An 11,132-nucleotide genomic window follows, 5' to 3' on the forward strand; every position below is an offset into this window, starting at 1 on the left:
GCTACCAACTACTAAATGCAAACATCATGAGTCTGATCAAATAAAATGTATACCTTGAATTGCTTTGGATAAAAGTGTCTTGCTCTACCAGGTTCATTGAACATCACACTCTTGACTCTTCAATCTTAAGTTTAATACAGCACATTCAAAACCTGAGAGCATAAGTGCTTTTAATATGATGCAACCAATAGTCCCACCAGAATGCCAAACACGCCTCACATCCAGACAGTGTCTGCCCTCGTTTAATTACCCAGTGAGCGATTCATTACCATGACGGTGAGAACATAATGCCATAATTATGAGGCAGCGCTTAACCATCATACAAACTCCCACAAACCAACACACACAATCAACACATATCCTAACAAATTCCCATGCTCACAGAAAGAGGGCATAAATTAACCAGATACTAAACTGAACTATCAGTCATTTTATTCATCAATCAGATGTGGCGGTGTAGCTTATTCCTTACAAATATACAGGAAATTGGTGATTTATAATAAAACGGAAGTTGGTATTGTTTCGGAATAGTGAAAACTAAAAACTTGGTATAAGCACTTCTTGAATTATTGCCTCCATGTGACAAATAGCTTTATTGTTTCCTAATCTTTGCAAGTTGCTTTGGATAAAAGCATCTGCTAAATGCCTAAATGTAAATGTAAAACTTTGGTAACACTTTACTTCAAGGGGTGTTCATAAGACTGACATGACACCTTTATAATCATGACACGACATGTTTCATGAACATGGAGGAGATTTTATGCATATTTATGACAACTGTCATTAAGTGTCATTTATTCAATTATGTAATTTTTAATGCATTGTTTGAGATGTCTTTGTTATGACAACTTGACATTAACCAATACATCATGACTTGACATTAACATGACATAGCAGAATAATTATCAAACTTAAGAAACTACTTAGCTTTATGGGTTAACATTACATTAAACTGCCACTTTAATGTCATTTGGTGTTAATACTATGTCAAATCATTTTAAATACACTCTAAAAAACAAACGGTGCTATATAGCACCAAAACAGTTGCTTTGGATCGTAACGATAGAAGAACCATTTTTAGTGCCATATAGCACCGGTGAAGAACCAGTGAAGCACCAGTGAAGCACCAGTGAAGCACCTGTGTAGAACCATATAGTGCTATGTAGAACCATATGTGGTGCTATATGGCCCCTATATGGTTCTACACTGGTGCTTCACTGGTGCTTCACTGGTGCTTCACTGGTGCTTCACTGGTTCTTCACCGGTGCTATATGGCACTAAAATGGTTCTTCTATCGTTACGATCCAAAGCAATTGTTTTGGTGCTATATAGCACCGTTTGTTTTTTTAGAGTGTACCTTAACAAAATGTAAAAGACAAGTAAAAAGATTATCCTTAAAGGGATAGTTCGGCCAAAAATGATATTAAACCCATGATTTACTCACCCCCAAGCTGTCCGAGTTGCATATGTCCATCGTTTTTCAGACAAACACATTTTCGGATATTTTAGAAAATGTTTTAGATCTTTCAGTTGATTAAATGTAATGTTACGGGGTCCACGACCTTCAAGTCCAAAAAAGTGCGTCCATCCTTCACAAAGTAAATCCAAACGGCTCCAGGATGATAAACAAAGGTCTTCTGAGGGTAATCCGCGCAGTGTTGTTGTAGAAATATACATATTTATAACTTTATTAACGAAAATAACTACCTTCCGGTAGCGCCGCCATCTTAGTCGCGTCCGCATTCAGGATGAGAGCTTACACAGCCTACGGAGGCTACTTTGCTGCTGCACTGTAAAAAAAATCTGTAGAAATTGCAGCTGCCGGTTTTGAGTTGCCGGTAACTTACCGTAGATTTAAATTCATGTTATTTACTGGCAACATTTTGTTCAAAGTTAAATTAACATTTAGCATTTACAAGTCTTTGTCTTTACAGAGTAAAACTGAAAAAACAGCATCAAGCTAAACATTTTGGGAAACAAAATCTGAAGCAAAAAACAGAAAAAGGTTGATGATGATTTCTGGTTTCCAGAATGCTTTGCATGAGGCTGTTATTTTATAGTTTTATTCTGTAAAGATAAAGACTTTTTAATATTTAAAATTTATTTAACTTTGAACAAACTCTTGCCAGTAAATAACATAAATTAAATCTACGGTAAATTACCGGCAACCCAGCTGCAATAACATTGTAATTTTTTTACAGTGTGCTTTGTGCCCCAGCCCTCCGAATTTGGCATACGTCACTAAGAAAAGTGCGTACACTACGCTAATACTCTCTCCTGAATACAGAGGAGTCTAAGATGGCGGCGCTACCTGAAGGTATTTATTTAGACCTTTGTTTATCATCCTGGAGCCGTTTGGATTTATTTTGTGAAGGATGGACGCACTTTTTTTGGACTTGAAGGTCGTGGACCCCGTAACATTACATTTAATTAACTGAAAGATCTAAAACATTTTCTAAAATATCCGAAAATGTGTTTGTCTGAAAAACGATGGACATATGCAACTTGGACAGCTTGGGGGTGAGTAAATCATGGGTTTAATATCATTAACTTTATGTAAGTGCACAATACATAAAAAATGACAACTAACACAAATTGTTCTTCCTCACCAAAGGGTTCTGAAATTTTCTGACATAGAAAAAAAACAATAATAAACAAAATATTTAATTCATTTACTGTAATTTAATGTAATTAACTGTTCTTCCAGCAAAATGGACCCAATGGCTTAACCTATTATTATAATGTTTTTATTTAATTTTAGATGATTTGGTCTCCAAATGCAATAAAATATATTTTTATAAATTTTAATAATTATTATTATTATTATTAAATATAGATTTTACTTGTTAAACACATGGAGGAAACTTAAAAAAAAACATTATGAACTGATTATGAACTGAAGAACACTTGACGTTGTTATAAAACTATTTGACAGATTAACACTTAATGAGAGATTCAATTTGTATCACTGGTAAAAAGTGGTCAATTATGTTGTCTTGGTTAATGTAAAGTTGCATAACAAAGACATCTCAAACAATGTCATCTTTGCATTAAAAATGACATAATTAAATGAATGACACTTAATGACAATTGTCATAAACGTGCATAAAATCTCCTTCAAGTTCATGGCACATGAAGGTGTCATGTCAGTCTTATGAACACCCCTTCCAGTAAAGTGTTATCAAAACTTTTACAGTGAACATCTGTTCACTATCTCTCCCATGTCTCTCTTTAAATTTAATAATGCTTGGTACCTAACACTAAATGTTGCCCAAGCAACGCACATTAAAAAGATGATCTATATACGCTTAATCATACGCATGATAAAAGAAATCAACAAAAGGTTGACCCAACTCTGAGTTGTATATAACCAAGAATTTCTGTGTGTGCACTTTATATGTTCCATAAACGAAAACAGCATATAGGCTGTAAACAACATGAGGGTGAGTAGTAAACAATGAGAGAAATAATATGTGTTGTTTTGCACTTCACACAAACAGCCTGCAATCACATTTCCTGACACTACAGGTGCAGAAACTACAAACTTAATATCTAACAACAGTCAGACTAAAAATGTACTTCTATAATTCCTTAATTATGAAAACCAGACACTTTCCCGCTCACTGTTTCTCTGTCTCTCCTTCCACAACCATTTGTGATTAATAAAAGCTCTAGTAGATGGATCATCCTCCTTTCTAACTATGTTAGCTGGACCAAACAGTCGCGTCAATAAGGTAACATGAGCCCCGTGGGCCATAATGCTCTCAGGAGTAAAAAGGCACAGATAATTGAGAGAGCTGGAGAGAAACGTGGCCCTAGAAACCAAACCATTCGCTTCTTAGCTTGGAATTTAATGCCGTCTTATCTCTGTTCTCTCTATGGTCGCTTTTTGAATGGCCAATCAAGGTTGCTTGCTGGATATCATATAAATGAATTAGGGAAGAACAAACTGGTAGTTTATAGTACAACATATAAGGTTGATGTCAAGGCTTTGAGAAGTCATTACCAACCAAAGCAGCTTAGCTGTGATAAACACACTCCGTATTAACAAAACCTGATGTCTGTTTTGTTGCCAGAGGAATGGGGAGAGTAAGCAGGAAAGGATGAAAATTTACATTTACAAATTCAGCAGACGCTTTTATCCAAAGCACCTTACAGTGCATTATAAGGTATACATGTTTGATCATTAAATGTGTTCCCTGGGTTCAAGCATGACATACTGTAGGTTGCTGCTAATGCAATGCTCTACCGCTGAGCTATAGAGGAGCACAGTAGGCATTGCAACTAAAGCATTATTTCTAGCAGTCAATTCTGAATCCATATGACCCAATGTTCAACAGTGTTTTTGGTTTACAATAAAATAATTTTAAATTACATTTTAAAAAGCTCATTACCACAGCTTAGCCAAGGGTTCTGTCTGCCAGGTGCAATTTCATAAAATTGCATCCAACCTTAAAACATGTACATATATGAAAGAATTAGCAATACAATGCACACTTGCAAATGATTAACTCCCTGGGGAATTCAGAAAGCACACAATCCAAACAATAACATCATAACTATAGAGAACCACTATATATGTGTACACAAACTGTTGCTTTATAGTACCATAATGCTTGTCATGGCTGTCTAAAGGAACAATGGTTAATGGTTCTCCAGCTGGAACAAATCAAACAAGCTGAAGGCAAGTGGTGACATTTTATTAAACCCTACTAATAGCATCATGTTAATATGTGAGAGTAAATCATGTCTATCATCTCATTATAATTTGAGAGATTTGCAACAGACATTTTAGAGCATCCTTTCTCTCTCTCTCTCTCTCTCTCTCTCTCTCTCTCTCTTCCTTACAAACTTACATTACATTACACTCATGCATTTTATCCAAAGCAACATACAATGCATTTTTTCACACATTCAGCATGCGCGCCCCATGGGTTCAAACCCATGACCTTTTGCGTTGCTACACATTGCTCTACCGCTGAGCTGTACAGGAGTACATGAGTGTTATAAAGCTATAAAGGAGACAGATGCACAAGATGCAACACATCTTTTGATATATACTTTTAACACTTCTCATAAGATGATGTATGTATACCACAGCATAATTTTGAATAAATCTGAACACTTCTGTCTCTAAGAGTGACATTCATCTATCACAGCTAGAGATGTGTCTGACATCAGCATGTGACACATTAACACTAGAGCAGGTGGTATCTGTTTGCCAGTGTGCAAGACAGGTGCACTTCAATAAACACCTGGTGCTGGTTGTGTTTCCACCGGTAACAAGAATAAGGAGGAACTGTGATAACATTCAACAAAAAATCAAAGTAAAATTAAATGTTCTATAAAGGTTTTTTTGCAGGGATGCCAAAGAAAAGTAATTTTGGGTTCCCCAAAGATTCATTTCTTTCTTGCCTTTTGATAATCTGTAGAAATTGCTTTTGTGCAACATACAGCCTGACAAAGCACCTTTAGAAAGATCTACAGATCTTGTAATGTATTATACTAACAGACCTGTTAATATTGGCTTTTCAGTATCATCACCTGTTGGTATGCATCACCTGTCAGAGGTGCGTAAATGCGCAAATGTATCTCCCTGGTTGTCAATCATTTAAAAATAGTTTGCATTATAAATTATGTGAAAATTTGAAGTATCTTACCCGGGCGGCACGAGAAGAATATGGATCTTCAAAGAGCGCCCATATCTTTGGTTGCCAAACTACACAGCATCCCCTGGAACGGTCTGTGCTGTCGTCGATGCCGAAGCACCTGGGCACGTCCTCATCCTCAGCATCCTCCGGATCGGGTGGCTCAAAAATATCAAGCGCCTCTTCTGCATCCCTGTGCTGGCGATAGGTCATCCAGCAACAGGGCTCCACGTCGGTCTCATCAATGCCCCAAAATGCCAACTCCTCCTCGAAAAGAGGGCCACACACATCAGCCGGACAGTGGAGCTTGCCTGTCCTATAATAGTTGAGCACATAGGCAAATATGCCAGGATGTCGGTCGAAAAATAACTCGTTGGTGGAGGTCTGTACCGCGTCCGGATTCACCGGGTCCGTTTCGACTAGACAGGCCAGTCGCGTACCCGGCAGGGTCCTAAGGGTGCTACGGTATGTCTCGTGACGCGTGCCACCAACGTTGATGATGATCTTTTCCGAGTCTTCGCCTCTGGCCATCTCTTCCTTCAGACATGATTTGGAAGGAGGTTTGTTGCCCGACTTGCGCCCGCGGTACGACGAAACACACACCGAGCTGATCATAGATTTGGATGGAGAGGTTTTTATCTAATGACACTATTTGCACGCTAAACCTGTGCTTTCACTAGTAAAGTTGTAATTTGATGATAAAGTGAAGCAACTGCGGATAGTTTGTCCTGTTAACATCATAATTCAGCCTTGGAAACATCAGGAACCACCTGTTATAAGAGAAACTCAGCCTGTGGGTGGGAACTTGTGTTCTTCCTCTTTGGCGTTCAAATCACGAGATTTGGGGCATGATAGTAAAAACCAGTAGATTAAAAATCAGTCCATAAACAGAAAAGTCTATATGGCAAACATGCGCAGCAACCCGAGCTTCAGGACTCAAATCAGCGCGTACGCATTTCATTTCAATTACCATGCATGCGCTTCGCAATCTGACAGCTTGATAAAACAATCTGATTCAAGCACAAGTCAAACATGTTTACAGAAATAATCCCTGTTTCATATGTTTTAAATATCTCGTCACCTTTTTGTTGAATAAGCAAATCCCGTCGAGCTGTCACAAGAGCGCACATTATTCCTCAATCAATTAAGTTTAAAATACAAACAGGAATCTTGGCAAAATTACGCTTCATCTTGCTTGCATATCATCTAAAGCGCGACTCGTTGTTTTAAATGAACAGCGCTCGATCAATTTGTTGGGAAAGATCTGTTGCATCTTGTGAAGTATCCGCGTCAGGCGACGCAACCCAAGAGACGATGATGAGGTTGATGATGCTTCAGCGTTGCTGTAACCCTTACAGCTCTGCATTATGTGTGAATGCCCTTACGAACATTAACTATGACAATATTGTAGTTAAAGTGCAGTTTAGTATTGGCGTTAAACTGTGGTTACTGAGTGCCAAATTAATCAACATCTTAAGGTTTTCAGTTGTACCCAATATTAACATTTTTTAAAGTTTATCATATCCAGCATAAAGAGAACAGAGGAAATCAATGCGCATTACGCTATTTACGTAAAAAAATATTAAACATATTTTGAGCTAAATTTAAAATCTGAAGAGCTTATTGACATAGCCTACTGAATGACACTGCCTGTAAAAACCCAGCTAAAGTCCCTATTTACCGTTTTCTTTATAACATTATCCTATATAACGTAAAGAACATAATGTGAAAATATAACCTTGATATCTTTAATAAGGCAATTTCAACTATTTAAATAATTGTAATATTAATGGTTGAAATCAAACAACTCTCTATAATAATTAGATTGAGATTTAAGGCTGGTTTTCACAAGCAGTGTCAAATAATTTTTAACTTTAAGTATTTCAAATTCTCCTGTGAATGCTAAATATCCATAGCCTACTGTAGGTGATGGGGAATAATGTTGTGATGGTCGAGGTCCAACTTGTCATACAACGGCATCTAGTGTACAAATAAAGAGAGAGCAGTTTTAAAATTGCATTTTCGATATTTTTAAAATGTATTTTACACCCTCCTTTATTGGAGACAAAAATGACTCGTGTTTTTGTATAAAGTGATCATTTATTTTCATTCTTATTTTTCATTTCTCTTAATACATAAAACATTATAAAGCATTACATATTCATAATCTATCCAGTGTACCCTGCCTGTGACCCTACAGAGGACAAATGGTTTCTGAGAATGGATGAATGGCCATCTGGCTCTATTCCTTTTTGTAAACATAGCTTTGTAGACTACACTTATTGTATGACAAAATGTTAAATGTCCTCTCTCCTATTCAAGTCGCTTTGGATAAAAGCATCTGTTAAATGTAAATGGATGCATGGACATATTCATTTAATCTGTAGACACCTTTGTGTATTTAGGCACATTTGACAAACAAGATACAAATATAATATTGCACTTACAAATCTTGAAAATAGAACCTGATTTTAACATTTAAAAAAAAACATTGCACTACAGTAAAGCAGGTACGAATAAAAACAAGGCAGAATTGTTCTCCTTTTTAATCCACTTCCTCGATCTTGGGACCCTGCGATTCAGACTGAGCTTGGTACCCACAGCCACCTGTAGGAGGCGCTCCACCCTGATACAGGCGACTGATGATGGGATTACACACACTTTCCAGTTCCTTCTGATGGTGCTCATACTCTTCCTTTTCTGCCAGCTGATTGTTCTCCAACCAAGTGATAACCTCCTTACACTTATCGATAACCTTCTTCTTCTCATCTTCGCTAATCTTTCCTTTCAACTTTTCATCCTCAACGCTGTTCTTCATATTGAAGGCATAAGACTCCAGGTTGTTCTTTGCTGCTACCTTCTCTCTTTGCGAATCATCGTCGGCTTTGTACTTTTCTGCTTCCTGCACCATCCGTTCAATGTCCTCTTTACTAAGTCTACCTTTGTCGTTGGTGATTGTGATTTTGTTCTCTTTACCTGTGCTCTTGTCTATGGCGGTGACGTTGAGAATGCCATTGGCGTCGATGTCAAAGGTCACCTCGATTTGGGGCAAGCCTCGTGGTGCCGGGGGGATACCAGTGAGGTCAAACTTGCCGAGCAAATTGTTATCTTTGGTCATAGCCCTTTCGCCTTCAAACACCTGAATCAGGACACCTGGCTGGTTGTCAGAATAAGTGGAGAATATCTGTGTCTGCTTGGTGGGGATTGTGGTGTTGCGTTTGATAAGAGGAGTCATGACTCCACCAGCTGTCTCAATACCTAGGGACAAAGGTGCCACATCGAGAAGCAACAAGTCTTGAACGTTCTCCGAAGTGTCGCCCATTAGGATGGCAGCTTGAACTGCTGCCCCATATGCCACTGCCTCGTCTGGATTGATGCTTTTGTTAAGGTCCCTGCCATTGAAGAAGTCTTGCAAAAGCTTCTGGATCTTGGGGATCCTTGTGGAGCCGCCGACCAGAACAACTTCGTGAATTTGGGATTTGTCCAGTTTAGCGTCTCTCAAGGCCTTCTCAACTGGATCTAGCGTGCCTCTGAAGAGCTCGGAGTTAAGCTCTTCAAAGCGAGCCCTTGTGATGGAAGTATAGAAATCGATGCCTTCAAACAGGGAATCGATCTCGATGCTGGCTTGAGTGCTCGATGAGAGGGTTCTTTTAGCTCTTTCGCAGGCCGTGCGAAGCCTCCTCACAGCTCTCTTATTCTGACTGATGTCCTTCTTGTGTTTCCTCTTAAACTCCTCCACAAAGTGGTTTACCATCCGGTTGTCAAAGTCCTCACCTCCCAAGTGAGTGTCCCCTGCTGTGGCCTTCACTTCAAAGATCCCATCCTCGATCGTCAGAATGGATACATCGAAGGTGCCTCCACCCAGGTCAAAGATCAGGACGTTTCTCTCTCCTCTTTTGCCCTTGTCCAAGCCATAGGCGATGGCAGCTGCAGTGGGCTCATTGATAATTCGCAACACGTTCAAACCGGCGATTACCCCGGCGTCTTTGGTCGCTTGTCGTTGCGAATCGTTGAAATATGCCGGGACTGTGATGACAGCGTTATTAACCCTTTGCCCCAGGTAGGCCTCTGCAATTTCTCTCATTTTGACCAGGACCATGGATGAGATCTCCTCAGGGTAGAAGGTTTTTGTCTCTCCTTTGTACTCCACTTGAACCTTTGGTTTGCCATCCTGCTTGACGACCTTGAACGGCCAGAGCTTTATGTCACTCTGGACCACAGAATCTTCAAACTTTCTACCGATCAGTCGCTTGGCATCGAATATGGTGTTGTTTGGATTCATGGCCACCTGGTTCTTGGCAGCATCTCCAATTAGTCTTTCTGTGTCAGTAAAGGCAACATAGCTTGGCGTTGTTCTGTTTCCTTGATCATTAGCAATGATCTCCACCTTGCCATGCTGGAAGACACCGACACAGGAGTAAGTGGTTCCCAGATCAATGCCAATAGACAAACCTTTAGACATCTTGTTTATTATTAGTTATCACCTGCAATATAAAATGCATTTATTCTTGAGTTTATTGACTTCTTTAAATATTAATTATTGTCAATACCCACATGAAAAAAATACATTTGGCAGACACTTTTATCCAAAGCGACTTACTGTGCATTACAGTGCACTCCCTAGGTTTGAACCCATTACCTTTTGCACTGTTAATGCAATGCTCTACCATTATATTGTTATAAATTGTAATAAGTATGCTGTTGTAAATTATAATATACTGTAGTATATTATAGTCATTACTACACTTTGTTAATGTATACTATAGTATTCTGTAGTATTAACTATTGTGAAATAATAAATTGTAGTAAATAGTGAAGTATACTGTAGTATGTATGCTATAGTATTCAGCAGTGTTAACTTTAGTGAATTGATAAACTGTAGTAAACACTGTAGTATACTTTAATATTTACTAAATAAAAAAACTGCAGTGTATACAGGAATTTTACTACAGTAAATGCTAAAATACTACTGTTTATAATCAAAGAAACCCAAAAAGTTGAGTAACTTACAGATACAGCAGCTTTCCTCTTGCGCTTCAGCAAGCGTGCTCTTCTCTTCAACTTTCTTTCTGAGCTTTCTCTCAGTTTGTTTGAGTTGTCTGTACTCGACTGTCTCAGACAGAGAAACTCTGCGTGTTTTATAGCTCCCATGTTGCTTCTAGAAAGACTAGACTTGTCCTGACTGTTGGTAACTTTAGAGTCTGACGAAGCCCTGAAGGTTCCAGACGCGTGCGGATGAACTCGCCGCTGGAACAGCTGAGCTCCAAACATGGAAATGAAATAAACGTCGCCTCTATGACATGTCCAAAAAACAAATTTACCTATTAAAACTCTTCACTTCATATTTTTAACACTACGTACTTGTAATTAAACAAATAAATATGAGTATTCTGAAGTAAATGTTTGCCTCACAGCTGTTCAATGTTGTCACGTGCGCTCTACTACTTATATCAGCGCTGATGAGAGAACCCAATCAGAGTCGTT

At 38.5% G+C, this 11,132-nt stretch overlaps 2 protein-coding genes across 3 annotated transcripts in view; both read right to left on the reverse strand.

The window, feature by feature from the left end:
- The window catches only part of kcnc4 (potassium voltage-gated channel, Shaw-related subfamily, member 4), a 29,776-nt gene extending 22,794 nt beyond the window's left edge, over positions 1-6,982 (reverse strand). Inside the window, exon 1 of one of the 2 annotated variants that reach the window (XM_065247003.2) lies at positions 5,661-6,977. In XM_065247003.2, coding sequence (XP_065103075.1) covers positions 5,661-6,263 — 603 coding nt within the window. In that variant the 5' untranslated portion in view covers positions 6,264-6,977. Of the gene's footprint in view, positions 1-5,660 lie in introns of both variants that reach the window. The other variant, XM_065247004.2, reaches the window with a different exon arrangement.
- Positions 6,983-7,728: 746 nt separating this feature from the next.
- On the reverse strand, positions 7,729-10,816 carry hspa1b (heat shock protein family A (Hsp70) member 1B). Its single transcript, XM_065247001.2, has 2 exons — positions 10,659-10,816; positions 7,729-10,132 (listed from the first exon to the last, which is right to left on the reverse strand). The coding sequence occupies exon 2, from the start codon at positions 10,108-10,110 to the stop codon at positions 8,194-8,196; it is 1,917 nt and encodes a 638-aa protein (XP_065103073.1). The 5' UTR covers positions 10,111-10,132; positions 10,659-10,816; the 3' UTR covers positions 7,729-8,193.
- Positions 10,817-11,132: the final 316 nt, after the last annotated feature.

Source organism: Paramisgurnus dabryanus, chromosome 11, assembly GCF_030506205.2.
Source record: "Paramisgurnus dabryanus chromosome 11, PD_genome_1.1, whole genome shotgun sequence".
Taxonomy (NCBI): Eukaryota; Metazoa; Chordata; class Actinopteri; order Cypriniformes; family Cobitidae; genus Paramisgurnus; species Paramisgurnus dabryanus.